Source organism: Myotis yumanensis, unplaced genomic scaffold (assembly GCF_028538775.1).
Source record: "Myotis yumanensis isolate MYYU_CA2020_CCGP unplaced genomic scaffold, mMyoYum1.0.hap1 SCAF_1, whole genome shotgun sequence".
NCBI classification, from domain to species: domain Eukaryota; kingdom Metazoa; phylum Chordata; class Mammalia; order Chiroptera; family Vespertilionidae; genus Myotis; species Myotis yumanensis.
Window position 1 is genome coordinate 78,644,097 of NW_027223752.1, and position 24,245 is coordinate 78,668,341.

The 24,245-nt window shown below is 41.4% G+C and overlaps 1 protein-coding gene across 1 annotated transcript in view; it reads left to right on the forward strand.

Annotated features, from left to right (window-relative positions):
• The window catches only part of RYR3 (ryanodine receptor 3), a 398,822-nt gene that overhangs the window by 201,684 nt on the left and 172,893 nt on the right, over window positions 1–24,245 (forward strand). The window contains exons 37-38 of the mRNA XM_070407843.1: window positions 4,382–4,484; window positions 5,261–5,398. Coding sequence (XP_070263944.1) covers window positions 4,382–4,484; window positions 5,261–5,398 — 241 coding nt within the window. The remainder of the gene's footprint in view (window positions 1–4,381; window positions 4,485–5,260; window positions 5,399–24,245) is intronic.

Genomic DNA, 24,245 nt, shown 5'->3' on the forward strand with positions numbered 1-24,245 from the left:
AGGCTATCTTGGCTCCATTGTATGTTCTTGCCTCCTTTGTCAAATATTAATTGAGCATATTGGTTCGGGCCGATTTCTGGGGTCTCTATTCTATTCCATTGATCTATATGTCTGTTCTTGTGCCAGTACCAGGCAGTTTTGAGAACAGTGGCTTTGTAATACAGCTTGATATCTGGTATTGAGATCCCACCTACTTTGTTCTTTCTCAGGATTGCTGCAGCTATTCGGGGTCTTTTTTTATTCCAGATGAATTTTTGGAGAGTTCGTTCTAGATCTGTGAAGTATGCCGTTGGTATTTTAATGGGAAGTGCGTTGAATTTATAGATTGCTTTGGGTAGTATGGACATTTTAATGATGTTGATTCTACCAATCCATGAACATGGTATGTTCTTCCATCTGTTTATGTCTTCCTCTATCTCTTTTTTCAACGTCCTGTAGTTTTCTGAGTAGAAGTCTTTTACCTCTTTAGTTAAGCTTATTCCTAGGTAGCTTAATTTTTTTGGTGCGATGGTAAATGGGATTGTTTTTCTAATCTCTCTTTCTGCAAGTTCACTATTGGTGTATAGAAATGCCTCAGATTTCTTGGCATTAATTTTGTATCCTGCTACTTTGCCAAATTCATGTATTAAGTCTAGTAGTTTTTTGACGGAGTCTCTAGGGTTTTGTATGTATAATATCATGTCGTCTGCAAATAAGGACAGTTTTACTTCCTCTTTTCCAATTTGGATGCCTTTTATTTCTTCTTCTTGTCTAATTGCAATGGCTAATACTTCCAGGACTATGTTGAACAGGAGTGGTGAGAGTGGGCATCCTTGTCTTGTTCCTGTTCTTAGGGGAAATGGTGTTAGTTTTTGTTCATTGAGTATGATGTTGGCTGTGGGCCTGTCATATATGGCTTTTATTATGTTGAGGTATGATCCTTCTACTCCCACCATGCTGAGAGTTTTTATCAAAAATGGGTGTTGGCCCAGTGATTCTTGAACAGACATCAGAATCACCAGAGGACTTAATAAAATACAATTTGCTGGTCCGACCTCTAGGGTTTCTAGTTCAGTGGGTCTAGTGTAAAACCCAAGAATTTGCATTTTTAGCAAGTTCCCAGGTGATGTTAATGCTGCTGGTCTAGAAATGAAAAGAAAGAAGGGACAGTAACTGCTGTCAAACTCAGTTATCCCGTCTGCCACACCTCCCAGAGTATTCATTTCTAGAAGGAATCTACCCATGAAGCTCTCTAAATAAGAATTTAATATCAGCAAAGGATGTGGAAGATTGAAATCAGTTTTAGGGGAGAGCAATGAAAAATCACTTGGGAAATAGAATGCATAAGAATTAGACTTTTAAAACAGTGGTATGATTACCTCATCCTTCTGTAACCTTTGAAGATAAATAGAGATTTTCAGTCCTATGTCCAGAAAGTAATTAGAGAGATGAAAAAACCATGCTTGGGGGATGGAACTAAATATAAGAGTAACTAAAACTAAGATTAGTCAAATGGTGGTTGGCAAATTAGCCAAACATTGTCAGCAAAACTTTCCCTTTCAAAAGGGCTTCGTTGAAGGGTATGACCTCCAGCAGAGAATTCGGTTCACCCCCCTTTTGGTTGGATGCCCTGCAGGTCGTCCCTGCTTCCTAAGTGTTCCACTGGGGAAAGATCTGTCAATACAGAAATTAATTTTCTAATTCTGAAAAGAGCTTTTCAGGTCCTATTTTCATTTAATAAACAACCTATCAATATATGTTATTGCTATAATTACCGTAATTTAACATTACAGAACAACCACAGAAATTACTTTTTCAACCTATTTATAAATAGTATTTGATTATAGATGATTCTGCTACCTACTTCCAAAAAAAATTGTTTGCAGTGGAAGCTTTGACTAAGGCTCTCCCAACCAATAGTAAATAAGGTTCCTGGTTTGATTAGAGAGATTGTAAACTTTTTTAACCTAGAAACCCTAAACAGAAGGAGAAAACCTCCTTTTGCCTGTTGTTTGGGTTAATCTGTCTGAGGCAGCAGAATTGACAAGATTTCCTCTGGTTACTGCTCCAATCCCTCCAGATGTTCACTAGCCTGGAGTTGTGGGTCTGTGGGATGAATGCAGACATCCGGAAATCTGAGTGGAAAATAAATGACAGCTTTATTTTTACTAACTTTTCATTAATCTCTAATAGTATTTTTTTAACTGTTAAGGTAGGCAGCAATGCAAGGACCTGACTTTGTCACCAACATAAATTGCATATTTTTTATATCATATTGCAGTGGTTTTCACACCATGAAATATCACTCACATTCATTACATGCTTCCAGATCATAGTGGATATAAGACCTGACACCCGATCTTTTTGTCTAGTGAGCTAATAAACAAATCTGTTATTATATCACAGATTTGTTTTTTTATGCTCTTGATAGCTAGATTTCAACATAATTGTTCCTCTTTGTAATCCTCTACATTTTATTTCATGTGTTTAAAATATTAATCTGCAAAGGAAAACATGGGTTTCACTAGGCTGTCAGAGTGGTCCATGGCACAGAAATAGGTAAGACTCCCGAGACAAAACTGAAGAAGATGATGAGCTGACTGCAAAACATAAAGCCTACACATCAGGAACGTCACATAAGCAACATTAAAAGCTGACTAGAAGCTGGAAAATATATATGGAAATTTTGTTATGAGAGTTAATTGTCTAGAGATGTGCAAAGTACATGTTAATTAATGTTTAAAATGATAATTGCCCAACAGAAAAATGGAAGGAGAACATAGTTGGGATATTTCTAAAATGTGAAATGAAAATGGTCCTTATTGTGGAAAAACAAAGTTCAGCCTGACCAATTAAATGCAAATTAAAGCAACAAGGATATGACATTTTTCACCCATTAAATTGGAAAATATTTTAAAATGTGTTAATTCTCATTATTGTAATGGAGATGGCAAAGAAATACACTCTCATATAAACTTGATGATAATACAAATTGCTATGAGCTCCCTGGAGGGCAATTTGGCAATTCATATCAAGAGCCATTAAAATGCACAAACCTTTGATCTCATCCTTTTGCTTTTAGGAGTTTATTGTAAGAAAATGATCAGAGATGTGAACAAAAATTATGTAAAAGGAAATTAAAACCAACTTTATTTATAAAGATAAGCAATGAAAATAACTTAAATATATCATACCAGGTCGTTAATTTTATATAAATTTCACATAAATTTCTATTTATCTATTTAATGAAAATGCAATGCACCTATTAAAAATTATATTAAGGCCCGGCCGGTGTTGCTCAGTGGTTGAGCATTGACCTATGAACCAGGAGGTCATGGTTCGATTCCCACTCAAGGTTCATGACAGGTTGCAGACTAGATCCCCACTGTAGGGCATGCAGGAGGCAGTCAATCAATGATTCTCTCTCATTATTGATTTTCTATCTCCCTCTCCCTTTCCCTTCCTCTGTGAAATCAATAAAAATTCTAAAATTAGGTTAAAGAAATGCTCAAGATAAATTGTTAAGTAGAAAAAAAAATGAGTTTCAAAAGTGTATCTAGATCCTGAGTATATAATCTTAGCCCACATACATAAAGATTGGAAGATATTAACTAAAATATTAACAGTGGTTTTCTTTGGGTGGCATGATATCAGTACATTTTCTTCTTTAGGTATTCTCCAAATTTTGTGCAATTAATAAACTTTTATAATTAGAAAAAATTACAAGCTACTTTTATTTATATTTTATCTAACTTTTTATTTATTTTTTACTTTAATTTTGCCCATCACCATTTATCCCCTCTATGCTCCCCTTCCCCCATCCTGCAATCACCAAACTATTGTCCATGAGTTCTCTCTCTTTTTTTTTTTCATTTTTGCTTCATCCCTACACACACCGCCCCCAACATTGTTTCCCCACCAGAGCTGTCTATCTGTTTCTATCTACGAGTCTGTCTCTATTTTGCTTAGTAGTTCAGTTTGTTCATTAAATTTCACATGAGTGAAATCATATGGTACTTGTCTTTGTCTGATTGGCTTATTTCACTTTGCATAATGTTCTCCAGATCCATCCATGTTGTTGCAAAGGGTAAAATTTTCTTCCTTTTTACGGCAGAGTAGTATTCCTTGGTGTAGATGTACCACAGCTTCTTTTCCCAAGCCATCTACTTACTGATGGACACTTGGGCTGCTTCCAAATGTTGGCTGTTGTAAATAACACTGCAGTGAGCATAGGGGTACCTACATTCTTTCGAATTAGTGTTTCAGGTTTTAAATGTTGACCGTTTTTACAAAAAAAAAAAAAAAGAGTTAAATAAAATTTGCAATGAATGTTTAAGGCAGGATCTGAGTTCTTTGGACCACCACTGAGATCAAACTAGCCATTCTTCTTTGTCCCTCAAAGATCAACATGCTTCTTAACTTTCAACTGGGAGAGAACTGCCCCTGCCCAGACGAGATCCGGGAGGAGCTGTATGACTTCCACGAGGACCTTCTCACTCACTGTGGTGAGCTTCCAGCACGCAGCTTCATCAGAGACAAGTCGGTTCCTGGCTCCTTCTTTAGCAGCCAATAGGGGGAGGCAAGGTGGAAAGTTATTTTTCCATTTAAAAATTACAATACTAATTATTTAAGAAATGGTTCTATCCACACTACTTGTATCAGAGAAGATACAGGACGTAATCCTGCCATAATTCCTGTCTGAAATGTCTTGTACCTGCAAGAGACTTTGCTGAGATATGCGAAGGGGCTGTGTCTCTAAAGAAGGAAATAAAATAATTTATCCTACGTAAACCTCACCCAACTCACTTTGAGTTAGATAGTTGGGTTTGGGACTCTGCTTCTGATCCCCTTTGCTTTGTACGTTGGCAATGATATACTATTGTAATGTCTGTGCTTAAAGGATTCTAAGCCAGCAATTCCTCCCTTCGATACATAGCTGCTGGTTTTAAGTGGCTCCTAGCATTTGTGCTGCTTATACATCGTGGATTGAGTGATATATTGGATAACTGATGTCTTTTCATTTGCAATAACTCAATGTTAACTCTTTCTTTCTAGAGACTTTAGAGTGCTTTGGGAATATAGGTTAGAAGAGTTAAGTTTTGGGATTGAAATTACTTGATGTTCTTGTACACAAGAAATCATCTTTTTAAAAAAAAATCTTGTGAAAAGACATTCTATAGGCAAATACTTAAGGATGAGAAGCAGAGTTATTATGTTCTCTCAATCATTTCATAGTTTCATATCCTGTTCAAGATTTTCACTGTGTGCTGTGACTTGCTAGGGGTTCCCCTGGAGGGAGAGGAAGAGGAGGAGGAGGACAGCTCTTGGACTGGCAAACTCCGTGCCTTGTTGCAGAAAATCAAAGGCCCTCCCAAGCCAGAAAAGCATCAGCCGGCAGTGGAAGAAGAGAGATGCCCTAGTAAGTGACCTTTCAATCACAGTACTGCCAGCACAGTGCTCCTCTGAGACCTAATTAAGGGAATTAGCTTTCTAATAAACATCTATGATAGAGATGGGCTGTCTAGCTTCAAAGAAAGTATCTGTTATAATTGGTGGTAGTTATCGTTGTATATATTGAGCTATGCTTTTCTTCTCATTTAAGCAATTTACTTTCAGAGTCTTTTGAAACCTAGGGGGTCCATTGCGTGGTGGGTCTGCTCTTGTTGTATCTCTAGTTAAAAAATGCCTAGACACATGTTTCTGTGCTTTGTTTTCTGTTTCCATGATCTTCCTCTTCTAACCATTGTTGTTTCTGTCACTTCTGCTTGTGGTTCCTGAGCATTGAAAATTTCCCAGTGAGGAAACAAAGTAATAATAAAAGGGGAGTAAAGGAAACAGGATGTGGGGTTTTAGGGAGATTGTTTGTGTGTGTGCTTTTTGGCTACAATTTTCTTAATGTAATATCCTAAAGGACTTTGACCTTCTATTCTTACAACAGTGCCAAACCTTGTCCAAATTCATTTCTTTAGTCCTTACAGTATAGGTAACTCCTACCATGTGACCATGTTGAGACAAGATCATAATTTGTTCTACAGGGCAGTTTATTGTCTACAAACCATTAACATTTCAAAAAGAGCGTTGTCTGTATATTATATATAATCAATCTGTCTTTAGTATCAGATTCTGCAAATATATCATTTGTCTAAAGAAGAAGGACTTTCCCAGATTTAATGTAGTTGCCTTTTATCTTGTTCCCTGTTCTTATCCATCTTAGAATATGCTTTCAAATCATAGACTAGAGCAATAGCCTGTCAAGATATGATGGGTTTGTCTGAAAACACTAACTTTGGGGTTCATATATCTTATTGCCCTTTATATTGACCTTCCATCTTTGTCAGACCATCTCTGAAAGGAAAGAATCCTCACCATTTATCAGCAGAAGTGTTGAAGCCTCTGGAAAAGTGTATGGGGTACTTGGCAACAGTTGCCCTGGCAACCCTTGATCAATCCCATCTGTCACCATGGACTGGGTAGGGTGGGTATTTGGTGAGGATATGCCAGCAGGATTCTAAAAGCACAAAAGAACGTGAGCTTAGACTCCCTCTGTGGTTCCTGCCAAAGTAGAACTAAAAATAGATTGAGCTGACCATATTACCTGCTGAGAGTCTATTTTGAAAGTGGATGTTTCTTTCTAATAGAATATGTCACGACTAGGTTCCCTCCAAGAGGGGCCATTTCATGTTAGGGAAACAGAGTCCGTGATGAAATCGCCTGGCCCTGTGGAGTCTCCCTGACTCTAAGAATGGTGCCCAGGCTTCAAGGGTTGTAACCTAGCACTGGACCTCGGGCCCTGGGCCTCGGGCCGAAAGGCCATGTTCTGTCTGCTCTGGTTTGCAAACCCGAGAGGCCACCCCAGTCTGAGACCATATTTTCAGCCCATATTTCTTCCCTTCCCAAGCAGGGTTATGAAAGGCACAAGCTTTGTGTCATAAGTCTTCCATCCTGGAGTCCCAGAAATAGAAATAAAAGGTGTTCAAGCATGTCTGCTTGTCAGCATGTGGGTTTCCTGCCGCATGTTCCAGATAACCTAGGCCAGGGGTGGGTAACCTTTTTGTGAGTGCATGCCAAAACCAGCAAAATCTCTGACTCAAAATTCTTCTGCGTGCCAACCCCCATTTTTTGAGAACATGTTATGCCTACTTGATGTCTCTTAAGGTGTACGTATGTGAAGAACCTTGAAGAAATAATAAAATTCATTCGAGCGACAAAAACACAGTATATGATGATGAAAAATACATTTATTTTTTAATGTATACATGTACACTGATAGTCCGACAGAAAACTTTATGACTCCGTTTGATATTATCAGTGGGACTTTTGCTGCTGCTGCATCACTGATGATTTTACATCAGGTTTATATTTCGTGACCTTCAGAGATATGCACGAGCTACTACTTTCATCCATCAGGCTACTCCTATTAAGAGACTTAACAAAATTCATCACTGAGAACAAAGATTCACAAGCATATTTGGATGAAACCAAAACACTGGTCGGATCTAGGAAGGCAGGGAGAGTTAAGGCAGAGGCATAGAAATTGCTCTTCCCCTCTCTCATCAATCCATGTCTATGGTCTTTAAGATAACTTATTATGTAAAATTATTTATTTATCTAAGATGCACCTACACTGAATTTATCTGAAAAATAAAAAAAGTTGATATTAAGAAAAAAATTGTAAATGGGAGATTATAAGAGAGGGTTTCACGTGCCAGCAAAACTTCACACATGCCAGGGGTTGCCCACCCCTGACCTAGGCCCCTCACTCAGAGCTGACATATTAAGAGAAAATCTTAGGAATGGTTTAACTGCCACAACTCCAAAATTGTTTTTAACTTGATGGAATGGAGAAAATATTTTTAAACATGTAGCCAGTTGAAATAAAAGGGTCAAAATCCTTTAAAATATTGGCAACGTTGTCCATGTTATTGCTTATCTGATTTCTCTTAGCCTTGCATTTCATAAAATATGAGAAGTATAGATGAGAATAACATGCTATCGTGAATTGACAATACTTCACATAATCAGCCCTTCATATCTTTGGGTTCCGCGTAGTTACATTGTTGCTTTCATGTACTACGTAGTTTGGCCTGAGATGGTTGTGTCTGTACTGAACATTTACAGACTTTTTCTTTTCATTATTCCCTAAATCAGTGCTTCTCAACCTTCTGGCCCTTAAAATACAGTTCCTCATGTTGTGACCCAACCATAAAATTATTTTCGTTCCTACTTCATAACTGTAATGTTGCTACTGCTATGAATTGTAATGTAAATATCTGATATGCAGGATGGTCTTAGGCGACCCCTGTGAAAGGGTCGTTCGACCACCAAAGGGGTCGCGACCCACAGGTTGAGAACCGCTGCCCTAAATAATACAGTATAACAGCTATTCATATAGCACTGTCATTGTATTAGATATTATAAGTAATCTATAGGTGATTTAAAGTATATGGGAGGATGTGTGCTGGTTATATACAAAAACTACACCAGCTTATATAAGGGACTTAAGCATCCATCCAATTTGGTATCAACAGAGGGTCTAGACACCAAGGGATGACGGTTGGGTTTGTGGGGTTTTTTTATTTGTTTGTTTGTTTGTTTTTTCTCTCTTCCATTGTTTGATTAATGAGAATAGGACTCAGAAGAACTAAGGGATTCTTTTATTCTTTCCATCGTTACCTGGTTCCAGAAAAATTTACAGGTGCCTGAATGTCACCAGCTTCAGGTAACCGAGATGAGTAGAGCTGTTACTTGATCCGGTTCTTTTGACTCTGATTCCCCCTCTTTCCATTGCCTCATGCAACTTGCCCAAGAATTTTTCAGTGTAAATATTAGGCACCCCCAACATAAGTATTGCATACAGATGGCTTTTTAAAACCATCACATTTTATCTTGCCTACTGTGAGGTAACTCGCTACTTAACTCATTGTTATATGTAGGAAATCTGAACTCAGGAGGTCAAAATTTTAACATCGAAAAATCAGCCAAGCCAAAGCTCTGGACTCAGGGATTTCAGGGTAGATAGTACAATTCTCCTCTATGAGTAGGTGGTGTTGGCCAGATGATCTGCAGGGAAACCTCAACATTTCTAGGAAACGGGAAGCAACAGTGTCCTGCACCCAGGAGAATCCTGCTGGCTGGTTCCGGGTCACTGGATTTGCCTAAACTAACTCCAAGTCACATTGAAGATGAAAGCTGTTACAATCTTATCAAAGATCATATGAGAAGACAGAGAGGAAATCTGATAGTAGCAGCCCACCATACTGGGTTACACTTTGTTTTCATATCCCAATCCAAGCAAATCCCCTAGAAAACCATTTGCCTGTTAGTTCTAGGCCTGTATTTCCCACACACTACAGTTTAAGCCGGGTTTCCCTGAATGTCAATATGCAGCCACTGAGTTACTCCCCCAGAAGCATCATGTATCACAGTACCTGACACACAATGGGTCCTCGATAAATGTTAGGTTCTCTCCCCTGACAACCAGTCTAGGTTAGCCCAGCTCTGGGTCAGACTTCTGATCGACAGAACCGTGAGACTGTAAATTTGTGTTGTTTTGTCACTAAGTTTGTGGTGATTTGTCACAGCAGCAATAAAAAAAAAAAAAACTGATACCGGTGGCAACAGCAAGAAGCAAACTCTAGGTGTCAGGCACCTTACAAAGGTAGGGTTGACATATCTCGGCAACCAATTAGAAATGTGAGGAAGAGGAGGGTGTTACAGGTGGTCTTTATGGATCCCTTGAGGTGGGCGATTGAGTTAACAGAGGGAAGGGGCAGAGCCTGACTTTTATTTAGCTGCTTCGAAGTCACAAGATTTTCACCTGAAGAGCCCTGTGAATGAGATGCTCGGTGTAATGTCCTAGTATTTAGAGATGAGGACATGGAGAATCCAGGGCATTAAGCAACTCACCCTCATGGAAGGCAAAGCAGGGAGCAGAACTCAGTCAGATGGCACACTGGCTCCAGTCCAGTGCTTCTCGGCAGGAGATGCGTAACAGGTAGTATTCTGCGTCTGTTGAATCAGTCAGAGTCAGGCCTGCCCTTTGGTAGCCTGTGTTTTAGTGATGGAGAAGAGAGCTTGGTCGTCACGGGAGCGAAAACCTAACATTTACTGAGCACCTGCTTTGTGCCAGGTACTGTGCTAGATGCTTCACTTCCCCTCATCTGATTGTATCCTCACGGCAAACAACCAGATACAGTGGCAGCCAGGTTCCCGGTTTTTGTTTGTTTAATTCTCACCTGAGGATATGCTTCTGTTGATTTCTAGTGAGTGGGGTTGAGAGTAGAGGAAGGAGGGAGAGAGGGAGACAGAGAGAGAGAGTCAGGGAGAGAGAAGCATCAATCAGTTGCTTCCTGTACATGCCCTGGCTGGGGATCAGACCTGCAACCTAAGTGTGTGCCCTTTCCGGGAATTGAACCTGCAACCTTTTAGTGTGGGGGACGATGTTCTAACCAACTGAGCTTCAGCCAGCGCAGCCAGGTTTCTGTTCTGCACACCAGACAACTAAGGCTGAAAGAAGCAAAATAATTTGGACAAAGTTCTTGCAATAAGTAAGAAAGAGGCCAAGACTGGAATCCTGCTCCATGTCCAGGCCCTTGCCCTTTCAGAACACTGTGCAGGGGGGACTGGGAGGGGGGGGGGGGGCTGCAGGGGTGGGGGAAGAGGGTAGAGAAGCCTAGATACTGAGGATGCCTGGTCCCTAGCTTGCCCCATAATCAGTTTATTCTCCATACTGAATAGACCGTAGAAACTAAAATAAGAGCAGTTTGATTATTTCCCCTGCAGAGCAAAGACAGAGACCTCAGTTCCCTGCGTCCTTTGCGGTCCTACCTCTGCTGCATGTTCATTTCAGAGACATACCTCCCGAGCCCCTTGGCGACATCATCTGTTCTCTCTGCTCTTTTCCCCATTGTCACCATCGGTCATTTAATCGCTTAAACGTTTTTGAGGAAGTGATTATGGGGCTGGTTGACTGCTTTCAAAAACAACAGGCTAATTATCTCCGTGTGATGGATGAGACCCAGGGGACCACAGAGGTGGACTGGCAGAACCTGCGGTTTCACTGGCCGTCTGCAGGGCTGCTCTGGCAGGGAGAGTGTCCAGCAGCTGGAGAAACAGTCCTTTTGCTTCCACACTTGTCTCCTTTGGAGGCTCTGGCCAAGGCAGAACACCACTAAGGGAGGGAAATTTAGAACCAGACTTAGCAGAAATACCCAAGTGCCACTCAACTGTCCACACCCAGTGGCCCTGCGAGCCAAGGTCAAGGGTGGCCAGACCAGGCCAGGCTGACTGGGCAGCTTGTGGGGATCGTGCCAGTTGTGGATGAAGACGGGAGGCTCCGTGTCCAGGCCTCCATCCCCAGCCCTCACCCCCTGCTGCCTCAGCAGGCTGCCTATTTACAGGAACCTTGGTTTGTTAATTAAGTTGAGTGTTTCTTTGCCTAATTAAAAAATGAAGTGAGGGTGAGTCTAATAATGACCATCATTGTTGAGGAAACTGTTCCTACTATATCTTTTTCTATTCCTCTGTAGTGGTCATGAGGGTGAAAGGACAGTTCAGGTGCAGGGTTTAGCACAGAGTCTGACACATGGGAAGCTCTTATTATAATAAGAAATAGAGAGTTCTAGCCAGCCTGAACTTTTACCCACATTCCCCAGCCAGTGAGGCCAATAGAGAAGGAAACACGCATGCACGTCCAAACATCAAATAAAGAGTGGATGAATGACAGTGGATGAATGACAGTGGATGAATGAGAGTGAATGAATGAGTGTGGGCTCTTTCTTAGATGTTCAGCGCCTGCTGCAGAGCCTGGGGCAGGCCCTGAACCAGCGCTGCCTCTGGGGTTCTGACAGCCAGTGCCTGGTCACTGGGCCCTGGGGACATGCAGTAAATGGGCAGTTATTTCTTGTCATTCAGGAACAATGCTCCACACCTTGTCTTTGCAAGCTTTTCCTTTCAGGTTTTCAGAGACTTGTCACCTTGTTCTCGGGTTTCTGACAGCAGACAGCATCCTGTTCTAGTAGAATGAGGCAAACTGGTCCCTTATGCACAGCCCAGGCCAGAGAGGCTCCGGGAAAGCACAGAGAGGTTAACATGATGAATCTGCCAAGTCCCTTGGAGTGGATGGATTTAACTTCCTACCCCGCCCTTCTATGCTAATAAGGAGTCGGTGTCTGGTCACTTTTTAATGCAGAGCGGACTTGCAGCCCAGAGGAAGCTTCGGGGCACAGAGCGCAAAGGGTCTGAGACCTTCCCCAGTAAACCTTCCCAATTAAATCAGCAGGCTTCTGTGCCATGACCCCTGGCATAGGAAGGGTTCTCCCTCAGCCGTGGGTCAGGGCAGTCATCAGAAAGGCCATCGAGTTGCCACAGCTCATCTCCTCACAGAAGCAATTAGTGGTGCACAGTGGCGCCTTGATAATGGCCACTTACTCTCTGTGGTCAGTACCCCTGGGATATTCAAGTATTTCTCAATCTCAGGTTTTACTACTAGTAAATGCCAGCTGGGCAATGTCAAGATAGGGTCAGTGGGCATTAAAATGTGATGGTAAAATTCTTGATGCTCATCAACTTCCCAAGAAAACCTTAGGCCTTCCTTTGCTATTTTAATAAATTAGTACAACCCTTCCGAGAGCTCAGTGGGTCAGAGAGACAGAATTCCAGAATATTAAGTCACAAGCGACTTGACTTCCTACAAGTGGATAGTCACAGAGAAGTTAAACAACTTTACCAAGGCCCCAGCACTCTTGTCACTATACCATCCTTGCATTCATTTCCTTCTACATTTACTGTGGGTCGTGACCCCTTTGGCGGTCGAACGACCCTTTCACAGGGGTCACCTAAGACCATCCTGCATATCAGATATTTACATTACAATTCATAACAGTAGCAACATTACAGTTATGAAGTCGCAACGAAAATAATTTTATGGTTGGGTCACATGAGGAACTGTATTTAAAGGGCCAGAAGGTTGAGAATCACTGTTCTACATGAATTTTACATTGCTAACTTCAGTTTAGTGGTGAAGAAATTAAGGCTCTGGGAAAGTGAATAAATGCCCAGCTCAGAGTCAATTAGAAAGACTGCTAAAGCTTTATGATTTTCAGGATTATTTCCGAATCCATTTCCTAGTTTATTATGAGAAAGCACCTAGACAGTATAATAGAACTTTAAAGCATAACTAATTTTTCTGAATGTTATGAAGCTGTTGAAAGTAAGCAGCTCTGGAGAGGAGAAAATGGCGGAGGCTTAGACGGACGTGTTGGTGCTTTGTCCCGGACCAGATAGGGGCGAGCAGCTGAAACGGGTAACAATCAGCCCGATCAAGCTGGGGAGGTTCAGCTGAGAGACAGTCTGCAGCCAGGAAAGACAGAAAACTCCTAAAAAATGCGGATGGTTAGAGATTGAGGCTGAAACCTCCCTCTGGGCGCCAGCGCAGTGGCGAGACCGCGCCATCTCAGGCAGCGTTTACCGGCATCCAGAGATCGGCTACTAACCCGGCGGCTACTAACCCGGAGGCAACGATTCGCAAACAGCGCGACTGCAAGAGCCAAGGGGAGACCTGCACCCCTCCACAGAAAGGTTAGACTTACCTCAAAGGTGCGGTTCGCAGTTCAGGTTGGAGCGAGGAACGCGTGCGCGGGCACAGGGGGAAATCTGCGTCCGCCAAAATCCGCGCTCTCCAAAATCCGTGCCCATAGAGGCCAGCGTGTCTCGCAAGTGGGGAGGGCTCCCGCAGGGCTGCTGCCAGAAGGTAACACTATAAATGAGCCCATAGTTGGACTGGATGCAAAAGGGCTGCCTCAGAGTTTCCCTGATAGCCGGCTACTTGTTGTTGCCAGGGGCTTGAGCGTGCGCAGACACTCCGCGCGGTTCTGGAGGGTGGAACCCTGCGAGTTCGAACAGCTTCCCAGGCTCTTGTTTGCACACTTCCTCTTACTTCTGTGAGTTTGATTGTTGAGCCCAGTGCATGTGAGTGCCCAGTTGGGGTCACTAGCAGAGCTTGTAGGGGAAGATTGTTTTTGGGGAGCCTGGGAAACAGAGCTGGGAGTGGCGCCGGGGGAACCACCTCTGGGCGGAGCTGGTTCAGGTACAATAGGCAGCTCCTGGTCAGAGAGAACTTATAGCCTCGGAGGTCAACCCAGACACACTGCCACCCAGAGGCAGAGCCACGAACTGACTCCTCTGTAAATACAGATAAGGCAATAAGGACTGTGGCCTACAACAAGGAGGAACAGTGTATCAGAGGGAAAGTCAACATTCTCCTGAATTCCGGGCGTGCCAATAAGAAGAGTAGAAGATCTGAAGCACCTACATTACTGCACATTTTTATTTTTATTTTTTTAAATTACTTTTTCTCCTTTTAACTAAGAAAACATTTTTTTTTTCATTTTTCTTTTTCTCCATCACCCGATTTTGCCCTTTCAGCTACTACATTTTTATTTTTAACTAGTATTATTACCGCTACCATTTTACCATTTTTTAAAGTGTCATTTTATCTTGTCTTTATTTTATTTTGGGACTAATGTTCTCCATTCTATTTTCATCGTTCCTTTAGCAACATTTTTCTCTACCTCAATTTGCCTCTGTGCTAAACAATCTTCCCCACTTTTTCCCTTTTGCTGTCCTGTTTCTCTTACCCTACTCCAGCTTTAGATCTTCCCTATTCTTTTTACCCTCTGTCAAAATTTAACCCTGCTTAAATATCCTATGTCCAATCCCCTGTTCTAAATCCTTATACACCTTTCCCTTATTTTCCTTCACTATCCATTTTTTTTTCTCTCTCTTCTTCTTCTTTTCTCTCTCTATTGTTTTATCGTTGTTTGCCTGATTGACGAGTATATTGTTTTTTTGTTGTTTTTTTTTATTGTTTGTGAGGTTAGACTGCTTATTCTTTTTATTTTCCTGCCCCTCCCTCCCCCCCCCCCCCCCCCCCCCGGTTATTTCTGCGCTTCTCTGTCCCCTTGCGTCGCTTGATATTATTGGTTGTTTGTAGTTTGTATTCATCTCCAGGAATCTGTTGCTGCAATTTGTTGGAATTAGTGGCAGACCTATAGGAGTTTTCTCCTCACATAAATAGTCTCTCCCCCTTTTACACTTCACTCTCTTTTCTCTCTTACTTTTTTTCTTCTTTCTTTTTTTTTTTCCCTCCTCTTTTTCCCCTCCCTTTTCCAATCTCATTTTTGCACTCCTTTCTTTCTTTCTTTCTTTTTTCTCTTCTACCTTTTTCTCTTCTTTCCCCCTTATCTCCCAACTCTCTTAGCTCGGGTGGCCACCTTTATTTGGGGTTAGTAATATCGTAAATACAATAGTGTTCAGTGCCTGGTACGTTGTGCCTTGTTGTGTTGTATTTTGTGCCTCTAAATCAACGCAACAGATTCAAGCAACAGCGGCCTCCTGATCACCACACGCTCTGCCTGGGGAACAGTTGCTGCGTCTGAAGCCTCCCTCCACCAGCCAGAAGAGCCACCACAACTGTGAACAGCACCCATCAGAGGCCCTGCTATCAACAGAGGAGCCGCTGCTACCACAACCGCCCAAGGAGCAACCACAGACTGAGGAGCCACTGCCACCCAGGAGCAGCCACTGCCACCCAGGGTCTAGCCACTGAACGATTCAACAACTAGTAATGTCAGTGAGATCAAACATGGGTAGACAAAGAAACCCCCAAAGGAAAGAAAAGGAGGACTCACCAGAAAAGCAGCTAAGTGAGACAGAGATATGCAACATGACGGAAAAAGAATTCAGAATAAGGTTCCTAGAGTACATGCACCGGATGTTCAAGAAGCAAGAAGAAACAGATGAAAAACTCAACTACGTATGCAAGAAGCTAGAAGAAACAGATGAAAAAATCAACAACTTAAGTAAGTCCCAAGAAGAAATGAAGAGCGACATAGCTGCAATAAAAAACACCATTGAAAGTATCAACAGTAGACTGGGAGAAGCGGAGGACCGAATCAGTGAATTAGAAGACAAGGAAGCAAAACACACTCAAACTGTACTGCAAATGGAGAAAAAAATTAAAAGACAGGAGGAGAGCCTAAGGGAACTTTGGGACAACATGAAACGAAGCAACATACGAATAATAGGGGTGCCAGAACAACAGAAAGATGAACATGGATTAGAAAACCTATTCGAAGAAATAATATCAGAAAACTTCCCTGAGGTGGGGAAGAAAAAAGTCACACAAGCCCAGAGAGTCCCAAACAAGGTGAACCCGAAAAGACCCACACCAAGACACATCATAATTACCATGGCAAATGTTCAGGATAAAGAGAGAATCTTACAGGCTGCAAGAGAGAGGCGGAAAGTAACATACAAGGGATCTCCCATTAGATTATCAAATGATTTCTCAACAGAAACACATCAGGCCAGAAAAGAATGGACGGAAATCTACAAAGTGATGCAAAGCAAAGGACTGAATCCAAGAATACTCTATCCAGCAAGGCTATCATTCAAAATTGAAGGGGAAATAAGAAGCTTCACAGACAAAAAAGGGCTAAGGGAGTTTATCACCACCAAGCCAGCCATGCAAGAAATGCTAAAGGGACTGGTGTAAAAGAAGAAATATCAAGCTCAGAAAGAAAACAGCCACACACACACAAAAAAAAGAAATGGCTACAAACAAGTACCTTTCAATAATAACTTTAAATGTAAATGGACTAAATGCTCCAACCAAAAGACATCGAGTGGCTGAATGGATAAAAAAACATGACCCATACATCTGCTGTCTACAAGAGACCCACCTCATTAGAAGGGACTCACACAGACTGAAAGTGAAGGGATGGAAAAATATCTTTCACGCAAATGGAAAGGAAAAGAAAGCTGGGGTAGCAATACTTATATCTGACAAAATACATCTCAAAGTGAAGGCCATAACCAGAGATAAGGAAGGCCACTTCATAATACTAAAGGGATCAATACAACAAGAAGATATAACCCTGGTAAACATATATGCACCCAATGCAGGAGCACCCACATACATAAGAAAACTTCTGGAAGATATCAGGGGAGATATCGACAATAACACAATCATAGTAGGGGACTTTAATACACCACTGACATCACTGGATAAATCCGCTAGACAAACAATCAGCAAAGAAACAGCAATCCTAAATGACTCACTAGATCAGATGGACTTAATTGACATCTTCAGAACACTACACCCCACAGCTGCGGAATATACATTCCTCTCAGGTGCTCATGGGACATATTCAAAAATAGACCACATATTGGGTCACAAGCAAAGTCTCCACAAATTCAAGAAGATTGAGATCATAAAAAGCATCTTCTCAGACCACGATGGCATAATGTTAGAAATAAACTACAATAAAAACAACCCAAAATACTCAAACACTTGGAAGCTGAATAGCATGTTATTAAATATTGATTGGGTTACCGATGACATCAAAGAAGAAATTAAAAACATCCTGGACACTAATGACAATGAAAACACAACAATCCAAAACCTCTGGGACACAATGAAAGCAGTCCTGAGAGGGAAGTTTATAGCTCTACAGGCCTATCTCAAAAAACAAGAAAAAATGGTAGTTAATCATCTAACTCTACAACTCAAAGAATTAGAAAGAGAGCAACAAGAAAACCCCTGAGTGAGCAGAAGGAAGGAGATAATAAAGATTAGAGCAGAAATCAATGACATAGAGACCAAAAAAACAATACAGAAAATCAATGAAACCAAGAGCTGGTTCTTTGAAAGGATAAACAAGATTGACAAACCCCTCGCCAGGCTCACCAAGAAGCAAAGAGAAAGGTCCCAAATAAACCAAATCAGAAATGATAGAGGCAAAATAACAACAGACCCCACAGAAATACAAATGATTGTTAAACAATACTACGGGCAACTCTACTCCAACAAACTAGACAACCTGGAGGAAATGGACAAATTCCTAGAAAAATACAACATTCCAAAACTCAATCAGGAAGAATCTAAAAACCTCAATAGGCCAATAACTATGGAAGAAATTGAAGCAGTCATCAGAAAGCTTCCAGCAAACAAAAGCCCAGGGCCAGACGGCTTCACAGGGGAGTTCTACCAAACATTCAAGGAAGAACTAAAACCTATCCTCCTCAGACTACTACAAAAAATTCAAGAGGAAGGAACACTTCCAAGCTCATTCTATGAAGCTAGCATCACCCTAATACCAAAACCAGGTAAAGACATCACAATGAAAGAGAATTACAGGCCAATATCCCTCATGAACATAGATGCCAAAATCCTCAACAAAATCTTAGCAAATCGGATCCAGCAGTACATCAGAAGGATCATACACCATGACCAAGTAGGATTTATCCCAGAGATGCAAGGATGGTACAACATCCGTAAATCAATAAATGTGATACATCACATAAACAAATTGAAAGAAAAAAACCACATGGTCATATCAATTGATGCAGAAAAAGCATTCGACAAAATCCAACACCCATTTTTGATAAAAACTCTCAGAAAGGTGGGAATAGAAGGATCATACCTCAACATAATAAAAGCCATATATGACAGGCCCACAGCCAACATCATACTCAATGGACAAAAACTAACACCATTTCCCCTAAGAACAGGAACAAGACAGGGATGCCCACTCTCACCACTCCTGTTCAACATAGTACTGGAAGTATTAGCCATTGCAATTAGGCAAGAAGAAGAAATAAAAGGCATCCAAATTGGAAAAGAGGAAGTAAAACTGTCCTTATTTGCAGATGACATGATATTATACATACAAAACCCTAGAGACTCCATCAAAAAGCTACTAGACTTAATACATGAATTTGGCAATGTAGCAGGATACAAAATTAACCCCAAGAAATCTGAGGCATTTCTATACACCAATAGTGAACTTGCAGAAAGAGAGATTAGAAAAACAATCCCACTTACCATCGCACCAAAAAAATTAAGATACCTAGGAATAAACTTAACTAAAGAGGTTAAAGACCTCTACTCAGAAAACTACAGGACGTTGAAAAAAGAGATAGAGGAAGACATAAACAGATGGAAGAACATACCATGTTCTTGGATTGGTAGAATCAACATCATTAAAATGTCCATACTACCCAAAGCAATCTATAAATTCAACGCACTTCCCATTAAAATACCAATGGCCCTCTTCAAAGATCTAGAACGAACTCTCCAAAAATTCATCTGGAATAAAAAAAGACCCCGAATAGCCGCAGCGATCCTGAGAAAGAACAAAGTAGGTGGGATCTCAATGCCAGATATCAAACTGTATTACAAAGCCACTGTTCTCAAAACTGCCTGGTACTGGCACAAGAACAGACATATAGACCAGTGGAATAGAATAGAGAGTCCAGAAATTAGCCCGAACCAATATGCTCAATTAATTTTTGACAAAGGAGGCATGAACATACAATGGAGCCAAGATAGTCTCTTCAATAAATGGTGTTGGGAAAATTGGACAGACATATGCAAGAAAATGAAACTAGACCACCAACTTACACCATACACAAGAATAAACTCAAAATGGATAAAGGACTTAAATGTACGACAGGAAACCATAAAAATTCTAGAAGAATACAAAGGCAACAAAATCTCAGACTTATGCCAAAACAATTTCTTCACTGATACAGCTCCTAGGGCAGTTGAAACTAAAGAGTAACTGAACAAATGGGACTACATCAAAATAAAAAGCTTCTGCACAGCAAAAGAAACCATCAACAAAACAACAAGAAAACCCACCTCTTGGGAAAACATATTTGCCAACGTCATATCTGATAAGGGCTTAATCTCCAAAATTTATAGGGAACTCATACAACTTAACAAAAAGAAGATAAACAATCCAATCAAAAAATGGGCAAAGGATCTAAATAGACACCTTTCAAAAGAGGACATTCAGAAAGCCAAGAGGCATATGAAAACATGCTCAAAGTCACTAATCATCCGAGAGATGCAAATCAAAACAACAATGAGGTACCATCTCACACCTGTCAGAATGGCCATCATCAACAAATCAACAAATGACAAGTGCTGGAGAGGATGTGGAGAAAAAGGAACACTTGTGCACTGCTGGTGGGAATGCAGACTGGTGCAGCCACTATGGAAGGCAGTATGGAGGTTCCTCAAAAAATTGGAAATGGAACTCCCATTTGACCCTGTGATCCCACTACTAGGAATATATCCCAAGAGACCAGAAACACCTATCAGAAAGGATATATGTAACCAGATGTTCATAGCAGCACAATTCACCATAGCTAAGATCTGGAAACAGCCTAAGTGCCCATCAGTAGATGAATGGATTAGAAAAGTTTGGTACATCTACACGATGGAATACTATGCTGCTGTTAAAAAGAAGGAACTCCTACCATTTGCAACATCATGGATGGAACTGGAGAGCATTATGCTAAGTGAAACAAGCCAGTCAATGAAGGAAAAATACCACATGATCTCACTCATTCATGGATAATAAAGACCATTACAAACTTTTGAACAATAATAGATACAGAGGCAGAGCTGCCTCAAACTGATTGTCAAACTGCAGTGGGAAGGCCAGAGAGAGTTGGGGGGCAGGAGGGAGGGGAGTAAGAGATCAACCGAAGGACTTGTATGCATGCATATAAGCATAACTAATGGACATAAGACACTGGGGGTAAGGGAGGGTAGGGGTTTGTCAAGGGCGGGGGGGAAAAAAGGACACTTATGTAATACCCTTTGTAATACTTTAAGCGAAAAATAAAAAAAATAAAAAATAAATAATAAAAAAAAATAAATAAATAAAAAAAAAAAAAGAAAGTAAGCAGCTCTGAGATGGTTTATAGTTTAGCAGCCAACATTTTGATCTGTCCTTTACTAATTGTGATGTTGGGTAAGGGTTCTACAACATCATGCTCAGTGTACTGTTCTACTTAGAACACTGTGTACATTTCAACTGCTGAAGTGAGTCTACAAAGTATAGTTCATATGAACTTCACCTGCACATCTATCATATCAGATGCTTTCATCCAAAAAAGAGCAAAGGCCAAGTCAGGTAGAGTAGCTGATAAGATCAAGGCGAACCTTAGTTTAGAGATGGAACCAGACACCAGATTCAGTTACTCCCATGGCTCTGATCACTGCCACATGTTCCAGCTTTGCCTTCAGGCTGGCGGCAGGACAGTGGCTGCAGTTCCAGCCTCCTGTCCAGTCATGACAGTATCCAAGGGAAATGCAGAAAAGTCCATGAAATAAGGATCCTGAGATCACTGATTGGAGAATTTGGGCACAGCCCCATTCCTGAACCAATGAGTGTGTCTAGAAAATAAAATGCTGACTTAAGTCAACAGAGCCCACCTTTGGGGTGAGGTTGCCTTGGCATTCACTGAGGATCATGGGCCCTCGGGTAGAGGCACACATCTCTACAAAATATGGGTTATTTTATAAGGAAGAAGGGCCGAATGAAAGCCGGACATGTGGCCAGGAATGTTCATTATGCCATGATGGTTACCCTGGGCCGCATCTTCCCCATACTAGTGCTGAGATGTCGGCATTTCTAGCCCTTGATGTTCAGAGAACTAAGGCGCATACTGTCTGTGCCCTGCAACCGTTATCTATGGGCCCCACCAGTCCTGCAGGAGGCGCTGTCTACATTTGCTGTTGTTCTGGTTGGCAGAGGCTCCGGCCAGGTCCAGGCAGACCTCCATGAGGTCTGTACTCGATCACTGGCTCCTGCTGCCTCAGCAAAGACTAAGACCTGATATCTCTCAGGTCCCAGCTTCTGTGGGAGCTCTACAACAATTGCTCACTGTGACCCTTAGTCTGGCTGTAGCTTTGGGAGAGGAGTCTGAAACCCTCAACCCAGGACGTTCCATTGGTGGAAGTAGCTTAGTTTCCTCTTACTGCTGTAACAAATTACCACAAACTTCGTGGCTTCGAAATAATACAAGTTTATTGTCACCCAGATCTGGTGACCACAAGTCTGAAGTGGGTTAATAGCACTGCATTCCTCTGGAGGCTCCAGGAGAGAATCCATTTCTTGCCTTTCCCAGCTCCTAAAGGCCTCCTGCATTCTTTGACTAGTGGCCCCATCCAGCAATGGTGTCAGTCCAACCTCTGTCTCTGTCATCGCTTGTCCTGACTCTGACCCTCCTGCCTCCCTCTTATAAGGCCCCTTGGATTACAGTTAGCCCACCCAGATAATCCAGGATACTCTCCCCAACTAAAGATCCTTAGCCCACTCACTTATGCAGCATGCCTTTTGCAAGGTCTCCTGGTATTCATGGGTTCTGAGAATGAGGAGGTGAATATCTTTGGGGCCATTCAGCCTACCACAGGGAGGAAGCCAGCAGAGGTCAAATACACTTGTTCTTTTCACTTGAAAATGACCTACCACCTGTTCAGGCCTCCAAAGCATTTGCAGCAGAGCACAAGCTGACTTTTTCATCAATCAGAATTTAAAAATCAGTGTACTTACTTTAGATGCACAGAATTGTTTTTCTTTTCCAATTGTAAGTGTGAGCATTATAAATTGTTTTCCAAGTTTAAAGTAAGCCCAGTGCGGTATTATGTGCTCCCTCTCCTCCCCGTAATCAGAAGACTTTCTCTTCCAAACTGACCCAGATTTAAGAGCATGCTCATAGACATGGACCCCCGGCATAGGTTTGGAACCGGGAAACTACAGGAATTGGCTTTGCCAGAGGCCACGATCTGCTTTTTTATAATGAGCATGAACTTCATTACATGATGGCCACTTGGGCTCTCAACTGGATTTGGAGATGGAAGAAAAAAAGAGACTCTTTCCAGACCCCTAAAGCCTAAACATTTAAACCTGCACTGTGAGAAGAAATGACCCTTCTCTTATTGTAGTTGGCATTGCAAAGCTGGTAATTTGAGCACTGAAAAAAGCATTTACCAAATATTGTGAGTGACACTAGGAAGTTTTCTTACAAGGCTCACAGAATGGTGAGCTTGGGGTCTTGAGGTCCAACCGCAGGTTACAAAATGGCAAGTGGAAGAAAGTAAATAACAATACCTGGGCTCCCAAACAGATGTACGAAGGCAGCTCTAATCCTTTCTTCTTAAGTGGAATATCTGACCAAGCCAGAAATCATGTAGTGAAGTAGCTGTTTTTCTTTTAAAGCCTTTTTTAGGCATCAAGTCTTCCTAAACAATACAATGCCTTAGAAATATTTCCATTTCGACTTAGCCTGAACAATCATTTCAAGTGCAGTTTCTAAATCATATATCTGAAATGATTTCCAAGCTGTGCCTCTCCCTAATTACATTAATTGTGAAAGTGGGGTGAGCTAGAATGTTAATAATACTTTCATAAATGAAGCCATTTATAATCGCCAGGGAAATCACATGCACATGACTAGCTTCCCTAAGGCATTCTGTTTCGTAGGGTTTGTTTTATATCTCAGCAGAAAACATGTGTTTTGTTACACATCTTTCTTTCTTTCTCTTTTCCTTTTTGGAAAGAATACTATAGCTTTTTTAAAAACCCCATGAGCTGAACCACCTAGTGCGCTTGACAAGTCCTCTTTGAAACAGGTAAATCAGTGGGCAAAAATCCTAGAATTGCAACAAAGGCTGTGGAAGCAACTTCATTACAAAAGTGGAGTATTTAGGGGAATGAGAGAGAGAGAGAGAGAGAGAGAGAGAGAGAGAGAGAGAAGAGAAGAGAGGAGAGGAGAGGAGAGGAGAGGAGAGGAGAGGAGAGGAGAGGAGAGGAGAGGGAAATACTAGGCCATAAATGTATCAAGCAGTAGATTTGAGCTCTCATCCTCACCCTTGCCTTCTCCTGGAGTCTGTCCTCTTTCAGGAGTTGTGTTTCCTATTAATATAAAGTGTTTTTAAGTCATTAAAGGGCAGCATTTCCAAAGAAGAACTTAGAAAAGCAACAAAAAATGAAATCATTTTTTAGTTGTAACTGTTCTTAATGTATCTGTCTCTCTTTGGTTAAGAAAGAGGTTCAGCCTTAGCCAGTATTGCTCAGTAGATAGAGCGTTGGCCTGTGGACTGAAGGGTCCTGGGTTCGATTCCAGTCAAGAGCACATGCCCGGGTTGCGGGCTTGTTCCACAGTAGGGGACATGCAGGAGGCAGCAGATCAATGATTCTTTCATCATTGATGTTTCTCTCTCTCCCTCTCCCTTTCTCTCTGAAATCAATGAAAATATATTTTTTTAAAAAGAAAGGGTTTCAAATTTATCATGAGAATTGACTCCCTTTGCTGTTGAAATTCCTGCAAAAATTGTCAGCATTCCCCCATTGATGGCAGAAAAAATAAAGCATTCACTACAGGGACTGCTTGTATAAGCCATCTCT